Genomic DNA, 12,798 nt, shown 5'->3' with positions numbered 1-12,798 from the left:
CAAGCTGAGAAGGGGAGAGGATTTTGTTTGAGTTTTTAAATGTGTTTAAAATTTGATGTGCTGTGGAATAAATGAATCTTAGGGGATGGAAATAAAAAGTGAGTGCTAGGACAATGCCTTGCTGAGTGTGAGGGAGTTTGGCAGCCCCTCAGGGCTGCAGGAGCCCTGTGCCCAGCTCCAACTGGGGGAAAGGCTGGATAGCAGGGCACTGCCATGGCATGTGTCCCATGCCAGACTGCTGGGCTGGATCCAGGGTAAGTGATCCCAGCCCACACTCACCACTGTTAGATGGCCGTTCTTGGCTTTGGCTATGAGCAGTTCTGAGCCCGAGATGAAGTCGATGATCCCTTCTTTGCCTTGTCCTACTGTGAACTTTATGCTGGGAAAAGCAAAGGGTGAGAACAGCCCTGGTGAGCTGTGGGACTCTGCAGGAGCTGGGAGTTACCAGAGCTGCAGGAGATCTGCTCTGGATTGGGAATATTTGGATGGGGGTACAGGAAGAAGCAGGGCCCTGGTGTCACTCACCTGCCCTGGTTGATGTTGACATTGTTGATTTTGTTGGCCAGAATGGCTGCTTTTGTCAGGGTCTCAATGACGTGGTCACTCTGCAGGACAACATCTCCCTGGGAGGAGAGTCCAGCTTTAGGGTCATGGACTTGTACCAAAACTACCCTGCTGTAGGGGACAGGGGACAGGGACAGCACCAGAGGGGGCCAACTCTCACTGCTGAGCACAGGCAAAGAGCTGGCCCAAAGTCACATCCCTGTCACCTTGTCACCCCCCCCTCCCTGTGCCTTTCACCCTTTCTCCAGAGGGGCTGGAGGAGGGAGGGCTGAGCCCCGGGTACCTTCTGCTTGTTGTCCTCACAGTGCACGTGCAGCACAAACAAGTTGTCACTCAGGCTGCTGACAGAGATGCCTGGGGGAGAGACAGGAGTGTCACCAGCACTGCCCTGACCTGGGGAGGGCTCAGCCTGTCCCAGGAATGCAGCAACTGTTCCACACAGCACAGCTGAGAGAGGCTGCAGGGGCTCAGGGGAGAGCAGTGACCCCACTGCAGGCTCAGCCCTTTCCCCCTCCCTAAGAGTCCCTGTTGGATATTCTGAGGGCCAAAAGCTGCAGTGGCCCAGGCAGCTGCTGTGCAGGAATGGGGCAACTCCCCTGTGGCCAAGCCCTGCAACTGGGAAATGACTCGGGGAGGGGTGAGGGAGATGGATTGAGTCATTTTGCTGACATTTTATGGAGCTCCATTTTAGAAAAACGCTATTTCAAGACACTAAAATGCTTGCCAGGATCAGCTCATCCCCTTCTTGTCCAGGACAAAGACAAACTGGGGTTTGTAGGGTACATGTTAGAGTGAGGGTCAGGGAGTGCCCAGCCCCAGCCCTGTGGCAGCCCCACCTGTCAGGTTGCAGTAGTCGATGCGCTGTTTGATCTTGGACTCCTCCACCACGATGGCCGAGCTCTGGGTGAGCAGCAGCTGCCGTGCCCTGGCCTTGTAGCCCTTCCTGTCGTACTTGACCACGGGCACTGCGTACTGAAACACGAGTGAGCAGGGCCAGATCCCCCTGGGGCACTGCCAGCCCCCAGCAGGCACCAAGCAGGGCTTGGGAAAGCAGCAGTGCAGCAAATTCTCTGTGCCAGAACCTGGGCACTGCCCAGAGCAGCTCTGGCCACCCCTGGTGGCTGCACTGCCTGGGCTGGTGGCACTCTGGGGCTTTCCCCCTTCCCCTCCAGCTGTCACCCATTCACTTCTGAACTGACATCATTAAACTGCCCAAATCTGCACTTTCTAATCCACCAACTCTTCCCAGACTGTCCTCAAAAGTATTACAAGCTTAATACAATGTAAAATTCTATCTATATTTTCTCCAGAAATCTAATCTGTCCTTCTGCTGAGTAAGTGGGAGCTTGACAAAAGTACTGGGACATCTCTCACCTTAAGTGCTTCATTTTCTAATGCCTGAAGGACTTTAGCATTTATTTCTTCTCTACCTGTATTAAAAGCAAAGAGGTGGGGGGTCAGAAAGGAATTTCCAGCAAGAAAAGAGTTCATTAATCCCCCAATCCTTCCTCAACTTGGCAACCCCCACTCACCCAGTCGAGTGTTGATGAAGAGCCTGGGAACACTCTGAGGGTAATTGTCTTTTTTACCCTTGAAAATCTCACTGGCAATTACTTTTTGTTCCAACTGCAAGGACAAAAGAAGTTTTCTTGTTTAGTATAAAATTTCTCCTCATTAAAAAGATACATTTCTGTTAGAAGAGATGTTCCCTTTGTGATTTTATTAGCAGTCATCATTTAGTTCCTGTTTGGATGAGGAGTCACCCCGAACTTTGAGTCCCTGGAGGTGGCAGAGCTCCAGCCCATCAGTGACCTGAGCCCTGGGCTCCAAAAACAAACATGGGACTGGGAAAGTGGGAAATCCCCAGTGACACAGGATGAGGCACCTGGGATGATTTACAGGGAAAAATGGGGATAAAAGAGGCTCCTTAGCAGTGAGTCTGGTTTGCTGGGGGAAAGCAGCTGCTGAGCTGAGTTAATCCCATGTCCTTAATCACAGGCTCAGCCCCAGCCTTTCATTCCAGGTGGCCATGCACTGCAGGAGGTGAGAGATTGTGCAGTGAAAAACCTTCATGGCAGGCACAGCCAACATCTCCTATTGTGTGTCTTTACTGAGCTTTTTTTTTTTTTTAATACAAAAACTCCCTCCCCCTACCTTTCCATGAGATGAATCAAATCTCAGTATAATTTTTATTATTTTTAGTTACAACAGGGCAGCTGAAACTGCTCCTGTAAGTTCTCTGTTTGGAAAATGACTGGGTTTGTGTCTGCAGGATTCTTACTCTCTACTTTACATGGTACAGGCAGAATAATGCAGCTTCTTATATTTTTAGCTTCTATGGGCAGAGCAGCAGGGCCTTTCAATAGAGAAATTATGTGGGGGCTTGGCTCCACAGCCTGTCTAAATAGCACCTATTGAAATATGTATAGAATGGGGTCTCTTCTATGCACATTCCAGGCTTTTAGTGTTTTGTGTCTAACCTAAACCCAAACCAGTGACTGTTCCTGTGGCACCCCAGACAGCAGCAATTCACAGCCTGAATTCACAGGCCCTCCCATCCAGCTGCTCCTCTCCCCCATTCCCTGGAGTTCTGTCCTTGGGGATGTCAGGGAAACCCTGCAGAGCTGCCCTGTCTGTACCTGCTGCTTCCACTCGGGGCTGATCCTCTTGCAGTAGCTCCAGACCATGTTCTGCATGCACAGCCTGCGCAGGAGCTGCGACGCCTGCAGGGACCAAGGGGACAGGGATGGGTCAGAGCTGGGGACAGACCCACAGAGACACAAAACAGCAACCCAGAACCCACAGGGACACCAAACAGCAACCCAGAACCAAGGGACAAACCCACAGGGACATGAAACAGCAACCCAGAACCCACAAGGACACAAAACAGCAACCCAGAACCAAGGGACAAACCCACAGGGACACAAAACAGCAACCCAGAACCAAGGGACAAACCCACAGGGATAAAAACCCAACAGCCCAGAACCACTGACAAACCCACAGGGATAAAAACCCAACAGCCCAGAATCACTGACAAACCCACAAGGACACAAAACAGCAACCCAGAACCACTGACAAATCCAACAGGGACACATCCAAAAGCCCAGAACCAGGGACAAACCCACAGGCACAAACCCAATACAGACAAACTCAACAGGGATAAATCCAAAAGGGACAAAAATCCAACAACCCAGAACCTCTGACAAACCCAACAGGGACACAACCAACAGCCCAGAATCACTGACAAACCCAACAGAGCAGCAGCAACTGCAGAAATGCACTGCTAGGTTAAAAAGCTGTTTCCTGACCAAGAATTAACTAATAAGTTATTGAAATTTTTGCCTTTCTCTCTGAGGGTTTGTCCTGGGATTTCTCCAGCTGCTTTAGAATGGGGAATAAACACCAGGATCCCTCCTGTGTGCACTGCTGTGCCCTTCCTTCCTTCCAGCTGCACCTTCAATCCAAACAAGCCTTTGGATAAGGTAACTGGGATTTTCAGCAATACTTTGTTTTGAGCAGATAAACCAATTCAACAGAGGGAACTGAATTTGTTAAAGTAAAAATTGAAGGGAATTTCAGAAATGGATGAGAAACCCAGGAGAAAACGGTGCTGCAACAGCACCACGCTCTCAGAAACTGCAGTGCTCTGGGCCTGGATTCCCCTGCCACATGCCAGGGCTCATTCCCACCTCACAGAGCGATGGGGGAGGAGTTGGCCACGATTTGTCCAAGACATTTTTTGGTAAGTTCCTCTTGAGGTTCATCAGGAAGGAGAATCGGATGTAATCCAGGAAATATTCGTTCTCTGGGCACCGCGGGTGGTTCCGGTAAATGAAGCCTTTAATGAACCTGGGGGCGTGGGAAATATTGTTAGAAAATTTCAAAAGTCATCAAAATTAGTGGTACTTCAAGGTTCTATTTCCTGGGCTTTATTTCATAGTTTTAATTTATTTTAAAAAACCCCTCTGTAGTGACAAGGAAGTTTATTTTTAGCATCTTATTGTTAAGGAATGTGATGTTTGAGGGTTGGGCTGCTCTTCACTCACCTCCTGATTGTCTCCACTGCCCATTTCCTCTTGGCAGCTTTTCGGCGTCCCAGGGTTCCCCTCCACCAGGACTGGATGGTGATGGCTAAAAACAACAAAGGTTTGGAATTAAGGGAGCTCCTTCAGCCCCAAACTGACTCCTCACAAAACTGGCACCAAAAATGCTCAGGAAAACCACTCTGGAAACAACCAGCTTTCAGAATATGAGTATTCAGTAATATGATACATGGGGTGAATGTCAGTGGAAGGATGGGAACTGCTGTGGGAGCTGTTGGGGACACCTCTCCCTCTTCCCCTCTTACCTGAGCGCTTCATGGTCAGGAATTTCTTCCGGCGGTAGAACCCTCTCCACGTCGCCTGCATTTTTGTGGCTGGAATTGCAAGAAGAGCAGCAATTTGCAACTGTGACCAAGCACATCTTGGTAGAAAAAAACTCAACTTTTTCAATAGAAATGCACTGCAAGTGTGAGTGCCTCACCCAGACTCTGCTTCCTCACTTCCAGAGCATCTTCTGTCGCAAACAAGGTCTTGGGAAAGCGGATAAAAATCTTTGTTCTGGAAATGGAAATGCAGAATTACATTTTACATGCTGGAGCAACTTGCTTTTGGCATGTCCTTTGTGCTCTGCAATCTTTCCCTCCCCCATTTTATCTATTTCAAAGGGACAGGAGGGACATGCAGTGATTCATAATCTCAATCTGAGAACACAGAACTGACCGTCCCATTTTGTACTCTTCTGGTTTGTAGCCAAGATGCTTCACCAGCACAGCCACCCCATCGTGGGGCCGCCCATCCCACGTGGGCCACGTCTCTGGACACAGGGATTTGTACCTGGGGATGGCAGGAGAGGAAATCTTAGGGAAGGAAATGCAATCCAAGGAGGGAGAGAAGGGAGGGAAGGGAAGGGAGAGAGGCCAAGCTTGCCATCCCTCCAGCTGGGGTAAAGCTGTCCCTGTGCTGTTCAAAACAGCTCCCAGCCTCAGCAGCAGTGGGAGGAAGCTCAGGGAGAGGGAGCAGCAGAGGGAAGGATCCAAGGGAGCTTCACCTCTGCAGGAACATCTCGTATTTCCTGCGGTAGGCGAAGCCGGCCCGGCGCACCCGCAGGTTCTCCATCAGCCCCAGGTATTTCACCTGGTGTCGGATCAGGACCTCATCAAAGCGATCTGGGCAGGGAATGCAGGAACACAGTCAGTGCACAGCTGCTCCTTGCTCCACAGAAGGGCAATGTTCAGCTCTTGGATCTCACACAATTGTCTTTAACCTCCAGGGAATCCTCACAGCACAAGTCCCACACTACTCTGTGTCTCCTGCCTTCCCCTCTCCCATCCCTTTTTAATTATTTAGATTTAGCTCCAAAATGGAACTTTTCCTTTTGGGATATCTATGAACCAAAAGTGAGGGAGAATAAAGTCATTATAATGAATTTACACAGGTCAGTAATTCTTGACTTTAACCACAACCTTCCTCTACCCAAGAGCAGTGCTCCCATCGTGATTCCTGGCTGCTGGCACTGCCACCCCCTCCCTACAGGAGCTCAGACCCAAAATGAACCCAAAATGAACCCAAAATGAACCCAAAATGCTGCAGGGCTCGATGTGGCTGCTGCCTGTGCCTCCCTGCTGGGATCAGTGCTCTGCTCTGTCCCCAGGGCCGTACCAGCCTGTTTGGCATCGTTGGGTTTCATGCAGCGAATGTAGGAGGGTTCTTTGGACATCAGGATTTCCATGAGTTTGGAGAGGCTGTTTTTGAACTGAGTTGCTGCCTAGGAGAAAAAAATTAAAAAATCCTACACATGAAGGGATGGCTTGGAGCTGGCTACAAACCAGCAGAATTCAGTGTGAGGGGTTTGCATTCAGATCTTGTCAGAGAGTTCATTACAAAGAGGGAACAGCCACAGCCCCTCCAGCTCCTGAGTTCTCACCGTTTCAGGTCTCTTCTTGTCTGTCAGCTCTGTCCTGTCAAAGCACTGGTTTATGATGGGGTTCTCTGAGTTGCACATGGTCTGCAGAGAGAGATGTTTTCAGAGATGAAGTACAGAGAGCTACCAGAGAAACCTGAGGACAAAACTATTTCAAATAACAAAATGAACACTGGGATCTCAATCTGCCTTTCCAGAGTGCAGCCCTGTGGGGACACAGAAGAATCCTTTCCCTCAGGTGCCACCTCATTTTAAACCCAACTCCTCACTCTGACCTGGAAACCTCCTCTCTGCACACTCACCTCCTTCAGGTTCCGGAAGAGAAGGTCGTTGTTTTTATCCAGAAAACCTGCAAGAAAAACAAACCACTCGGGAACCACTGGAACTTCCAGGCAGGGATTTGAGATTTGAAATCAACCTGGTTGATCCAATGATGTGGGGATGTATTTGAGGCCCAGATTTTTGTTTTTTCTGTTACCTGCCACGCTGTAGGTGACGTCCCCGGCGTAGTGCGAGAGCCGGAACTCCTCCCGCCCCAGCGACTTGCGCGTCTTTTGGTCGGCGAGTTTGTGCCTGGGGAGGGAGCAAAAAACCTTCAGGAGAAACTAAACCCTGCAGGATTCACTCCAAAAAGCACCAGGACATTCAGTCCTGCAGCAGGACTGTGCAAAGGTGAGTGAGGAATGTAAATTGGACTTGGTGATTTTCAGGTAAATGAAGTTATCCAGCAGCACATCACAGAAGTGTCATTAAATGAATTTATGTTTAATTAAAAAGAGAGTTTCAGTGCTCCTTGCAGAGTGGTTCTGTGTGCACACAACATCCTAAACTGAGCATTCAGAATCAAACCAGAACTTTCAGAACAAACAGACATTTGGAGCTCCAAAACTGAAGTGAATCATCTGCAAGGTGAGAGGTGAGTCAGAACACGAGTGTTGTTGCTCCTATTGCATTCTGAAGCTCAGTCAGGCACTTAGTGTTGACAACCTATTTTATATTATCTTAAATATCCATCAAATCTCTTTGCAAAAGAAACTTATCATCTTTCTGTGGGAGCCAGCAGGGTGAGGATGTTATCACACCCTGGATCCCTCAGCTGAGGGAACACTCACGTGAGAAAATGAGGGTGGTTCTTCACAGTCTCCTCCAGTTTCTCCAGGAATGTCGTGTCTGTGGCATCCCCAGGTCTCAGACACTCCTCATCCTACAAACACACCAATTCCAGGGATTGCTGACTGAAACTCTGCCCTCTGGCCTTTCCAAAGGGAGCTCAATAAATGAAGAATTCTGGAGCTGAAAAGGGAAACATTTCCCTCCTTCCAGCCTGCCTGGATTGGGAGCTGCTTTCCCCAGAGCCCATGGAGGTGATGCAGAGACTTTTCATGGTGTCACTATTCAGTATTATTGCTCTTCCCACCTACTCAAACACTTCCAACATAAACTGATATTTTTCCCATGTTTCCTCCCTTGTTTTCCACTACACTATCCAGAACTTTTCATTCAAAAAGATGTCTTTGACTCACCAAAATAGAAATGATGCCTTTGAATTTCTCTTCCACCAAATCACAGATTATTTTGTTATTGAAATACTGAACTGGTTCCCACTGCAAAGACAAGAAATCACACTTAGGTGAAAACAACTCTAGACTGGAAAAGAAATTTCACAACATTTCAGAGAGCACCTGACTTCATCTTTCTGTCACAGCTTTTTCACTCATCACATTTGTTTTCCTAACACTGCCTTTATTAACATCAAGGCAAAAGCTTGAGATGGCATTACTCATTTCCAGCTGTCTCACACAGTTACCAGGGTTTCAAAAAGAAGGGAAAAAGGAAAGTTCTTGAATTCCTTGACTGGGAGGGGGTGGCAGGATCTCGGGGAGGAGAGGGAAGGGGGGGGTTTGGGCTCTCACCGCGATGCCCTCGGACTCGTACTCCTCCTGCTCTGACTTCAGGGTGAGCTCTATGAACAGCTGCTGCAACTTCTCATTGCAATAATTTATACAAAACTGCTCAAAGCTGCAAGGAAAAATCAGAAAAATAATCACTGTTTGTACAGGAGGAGGTATAAACAATGCAGGGATACAGTAAATCTAGAGGAACAGATTTTTGTGAGGTGTTTATTTACTGACATTTAGTGAGTTTATTATTTAGGGGAACCCAAAGAGTTCCAGAAGGAGGGAAAAATGGACATGAAGGATGGAACATGGAGGCCCAATAACACTGCAAATTAAGAGTTTTGGTTCAGTGCTACCTGCCAGGGAGGTTCCAGACTGTGCCAGTCCCATCCCCTGGCCCATCACCACCATGGGAAGGAGCCACAGCAGCCACCCCTGGGCTGGAGAGCTGGACAAAGGCACAGCTCCAGGTAAGGCAGGAATACACCCAAAAACCACACTTAATTTAAAACACCAGGAGCATTAATAGCTGTAAATGCTAATTATTAGCTGGATGTCTGAAGTGTTAGAAGCCTTGTGATTGATTACCAGTCTTTCACCTGATGTCCTGACATTTAAATTCCACCTCTTTTACTAAGAAATGGAATAAAACCTTGTTCCACAAGGGAGAGGAAACACCACAACTGAATAATGTAATTCAGAATTTATCAAAACAAACCTGTTGTGCTGGAAAACCTCAAACCCATAGATGTCCAGCAATCCTAGAACTGTTGTACTTCTACAGCCTGGAAACTTCTCTTCCTGCAACAGAGCAGAAAACAAATGTAGGTATTTACTCACAGCTGTGATCCACGCCTGGATCTCCATCATTTAATCACAGAATTCACTGCACAGTTTGGAAAACAAATTAATTTAGAAATGACTAAAAGCATGGAACTCACTTTGCAGCTGAAAGATTTGGGAATTGCTTTTCCCTTAGGCTGGAAATGACCAGACAGCGGGTTCACTTGCCTTGTAAGCCAGGGATTTGTTGACCTTGCTGACCAGCCAGGAGAAGGTGCGGCCGTACACGGCCTTGGCCAGGGCGTCCCTGGCATAGGCTGCCTGCTCCAGGTTCAGGGGACTCACCAGCTGCAGGCAGGAGCACAAAAAAACCACTCAGCAGCCTCCCAAACCAAGGGATCCCCTTTTCCTGCTTCATCACCACTGAACAGCCACAGGAAAGTGTCCTGCTCATGGTGAGGGGTCACCAGAGGGACCTGCAGTGACAACTCCTGTGAGAGGGGACAGGGAGCTGCTGCCAGAGCTGATTCCCTTCATCCCTTCTGCCTCCCAAACCCCCAGGGATGCTCTCACCTCCTCCCCTTTTGCTATGATCTTCTTGTGGATCAGTGCATCCCGAAGAACAGAGCCATCCACTGCCAGCAGCTGCAAAAGCAGGAGATTCAATTAATTCCTGGAGCCAAAACGCCAGCCCAGAGAAACAACCCTTCATTTCCCACTCACACTGAACAGCTCTGCAGCATCCCTCCCTCCCTCCCCTCCTTTCTGGCAGGGAAATGAGCTAACAAATGAATTGGCTGAAAGGGAGTGACCAAGTAAAGGAAAAAATTTCCAGAGTTTATTCCCACCTCACTGCCCAAAGGTGGAAACCTCAAGGAAACAGAAAAGTTGTCAATTAAATGGGTTTGATTTTATGGCTTTGCATTTTGTTTAGGTCAAAAGTGAAATTTATGAGAACTTCTAAATCACTGTCTACAATTATTTGATGATACCAAGCTCAGAGTAAGGAATCCTCTACAATTCACCTTTCCTGCAGTACCTCCCTCACTGGGGATACTCACCCTGGCCAGGTATTTGATCTGATTCTCTGTAGTGACCTGAGCATTCCCCTGCTCATCAGCAGCAAACTGGACATTGCCCAGGTGCAGGACACTGGCCACAATGCTCAGCAAATCCTGCCATGGAAGCAACAGGCAAAAATCAGGATGGTGGAATGAACACACAGCAAAGTTTTGGTGTTAATTCGCCTTTTAGGAGAGTATTTTGTATCTTTTTCAGTGTTTTTGTAGGGAATACATTCACTCTGAATTGATTCATTGATTTCAATCAGAAATCTTAAATCAAAGCAGAAAAAAATCCTGAAAAGTAGAGAAATCTGTGCTGCTAAACCTCACCTCCACCTCACTGTCATTGAAGCCAATAACAGACAGGGCTCTCCTCATGATCTTCCACTCATTCTTGTCATTTATGGAACTGACCCTTGCACAGTGACCCTAAAATGACACAGTTTGATATAAATAAGTAAATAATCATCCAAGACACATTATCCATGCTCAATGCATTGTGTTTCTTTTTACAGCAGTCACCTCAGAGTTATTTCTGAAGTGAGGGGAGGAAATTACAAAGACAATTGTAGATATCCCGGTCCTGTAATAGAATAATTTAAGAATTACAGTTAATGTTCACCTTTACTAAATAGTGATACTGCTGTGGGTTCTTCTCAAGGCCCAGCCTCCTCAGCAGATCCTCCTCCCCTCCTTCCAGCAGCTGGTAGAAGATGTGGAAGTTCCTCTCACCGTGGTTCTGGTGCACAACTCGCGATTTCTCCAGGAGGTAGTTCAAGATGTGGCCGCCAACAGGAGCCCCCTAAACCAAACCAGACACGTGGAAAATGTCCATCAGCACAGAGGAAAACGTTTCTGCTTCTTGGTAGTCTGTTCAAAGACAAGATCTGAAGCAAAAGCCCACAAAAGCACAGAAAATGATCTGTCATTGTGTGCCATAAGCTGTGTGCCAGCTCCAGCACGGGGGTGATTTGAGTGAGCTAAAATTCCTTCCAGGAATTCACCACAACTGAGTGTGGAGGGATTAAAGGAGGCCTGGAGGATGCAGTGCTGAGCTCCTCAGCTCCTGCACTGTGCCCACCTTGCTGGTGTGGGGCAGCTGGGATCAGAGGGGACACAAACACTGTGCAAGGTTACACAGGACAGGGATTATCTTCAGATCTCTCTGTTTATGTGGATTTACCTGGGGAGTATCCAGTGGCACAGAGCACTAGAAATAAAATACCCTGGAAATAAAAGGGTTTGATCTCAGTGTTCCCTTAAAGAGAGAAATAAGGGAGGAATGAAAGGAGAGGGAGTGCCATAAAAACCTCTGGACCCAAACTTTGCAACCACAGGCTCTGCTTGTGCTGTCACCAAGGAAATGCAAAGCACTCACTACACACAACACAGAGAACTCCTACAACTGGGACCAGCCCTGAAACATAAAGCAGATTCCAAGTTACCCTGTAATCAAACTGCACATCCATGTACTTCCCAAACCGACTGGAGTTGTCATTCCGAAGGGTTTTTGCATTTCCAAAGGCCTGAAATGAAAACAATCAGGGAAAAATTAAAGAATACCAAGTCAGATTATTTATAAACACTTGGGTGAAGCTGCCAGTTACTTATTTACAGCCTAGGATTTTCCTTCCTGGAAACCCAGAAGGAAACAGATTGCTCCCTGAATTCTAACACTGATCACAGCCCGTGCAGGCAGGGCAGATGGAAGATCCTGGGAAAACACTTCCAGCCCCCCTGCAGGCTGGGTTAATGCCACTCCACTGCTGACAACACATGTCATGTCTGACAGCCTCTCCCTTCTCCTCTGGCACCACAGCTCCCTGCCAGAGGGGCTGCAGGGAGCTCACCTTTCCTGGGAGCCAGGGCACAGGACACAGGGATATGGGACACAGGGATATGGGACACAGGGATACAGGACACAGGATACAGGGATATAGGGATACAGTGATATGGGATATAGAGCACAGGACACAGGGATATGGGACACAGGGATATGGGACACAGGATACAGGGATACGGGACACAGGATAGAGGGATATAGCGATACAGAGATATGGGATCCAGGGATATGGGACACAGGGATACAGGACACAGGATACAGGGATATAGGGATACAGGGATATGGGATATAGAGCACAGGATATAGGGATATGGGACACAGGATACAGGGATCCAGGGCACAGGATCCAGGGATATGGGATACGGGTTGCAGGGATATGGGACACAGGGCACAGGATACAGTGATACAGGGACACAGGGCACAAGGACACAGGGATATGGGATACAGGGATATGGGACACAGGATACAGGGAAATAGGGATACAGGGCACAGCATACAGGGAAAGGGGATATGGGGATCCAGGGATATGGGATACAGGGATGCAGGGCACAGGATACAGGGGTACAGGGATATGGGACACAGGGCACAGGATACAGTGATACAAGGACACAGGGCACAGGGACACAGGGATATACGATACGAATATGGGACACAGGGATATAGGATCCAGGGATATAGGGCA

General features: G+C 48.1%; 1 protein-coding gene across 5 annotated transcripts in view; it reads right to left on the bottom strand.

Moving 5' to 3' along the window:
- The window catches only part of MYO1C (myosin IC), a 50,905-nt gene that overhangs the window by 2,422 nt on the left and 35,685 nt on the right, over nucleotides 1–12,798 (bottom strand). For all 5 annotated transcript variants that reach the window (XM_033078285.2, XM_033078288.2, XM_033078286.2 and 2 more), the window contains 27 exons: nucleotides 11,719–11,799; nucleotides 10,896–11,075; nucleotides 10,604–10,702; nucleotides 10,271–10,384; nucleotides 9,783–9,854; nucleotides 9,438–9,557; nucleotides 9,145–9,227; nucleotides 8,442–8,547; nucleotides 8,052–8,132; nucleotides 7,641–7,732; nucleotides 7,007–7,101; nucleotides 6,831–6,877; nucleotides 6,532–6,612; nucleotides 6,267–6,372; nucleotides 5,656–5,773; nucleotides 5,328–5,441; nucleotides 5,089–5,165; nucleotides 4,913–4,981; nucleotides 4,611–4,695; nucleotides 4,254–4,413; nucleotides 3,204–3,287; nucleotides 2,097–2,190; nucleotides 1,939–1,994; nucleotides 1,401–1,536; nucleotides 848–918; nucleotides 526–623; nucleotides 280–379 (listed from right to left, as the gene is read on the bottom strand). In XM_033078285.2, coding sequence (XP_032934176.1) covers nucleotides 280–379; nucleotides 526–623; nucleotides 848–918; nucleotides 1,401–1,536; nucleotides 1,939–1,994; nucleotides 2,097–2,190; nucleotides 3,204–3,287; nucleotides 4,254–4,413; nucleotides 4,611–4,695; nucleotides 4,913–4,981; nucleotides 5,089–5,165; nucleotides 5,328–5,441; nucleotides 5,656–5,773; nucleotides 6,267–6,372; nucleotides 6,532–6,612; nucleotides 6,831–6,877; nucleotides 7,007–7,101; nucleotides 7,641–7,732; nucleotides 8,052–8,132; nucleotides 8,442–8,547; nucleotides 9,145–9,227; nucleotides 9,438–9,557; nucleotides 9,783–9,854; nucleotides 10,271–10,384; nucleotides 10,604–10,702; nucleotides 10,896–11,075; nucleotides 11,719–11,799 — 2,619 coding nt within the window. The remainder of the gene's footprint in view (nucleotides 1–279; nucleotides 380–525; nucleotides 624–847; nucleotides 919–1,400; nucleotides 1,537–1,938; nucleotides 1,995–2,096; nucleotides 2,191–3,203; nucleotides 3,288–4,253; nucleotides 4,414–4,610; nucleotides 4,696–4,912; nucleotides 4,982–5,088; nucleotides 5,166–5,327; nucleotides 5,442–5,655; nucleotides 5,774–6,266; nucleotides 6,373–6,531; nucleotides 6,613–6,830; nucleotides 6,878–7,006; nucleotides 7,102–7,640; nucleotides 7,733–8,051; nucleotides 8,133–8,441; nucleotides 8,548–9,144; nucleotides 9,228–9,437; nucleotides 9,558–9,782; nucleotides 9,855–10,270; nucleotides 10,385–10,603; nucleotides 10,703–10,895; nucleotides 11,076–11,718; nucleotides 11,800–12,798) is intronic.

The sequence above is a fragment of the Catharus ustulatus genome, chromosome 22 (assembly GCF_009819885.2).
Source record: "Catharus ustulatus isolate bCatUst1 chromosome 22, bCatUst1.pri.v2, whole genome shotgun sequence".
NCBI classification, from domain to species: Eukaryota; Metazoa; Chordata; class Aves; order Passeriformes; family Turdidae; genus Catharus; species Catharus ustulatus.
This window is presented reverse-complemented; position numbering and strand designations above follow the sequence as displayed.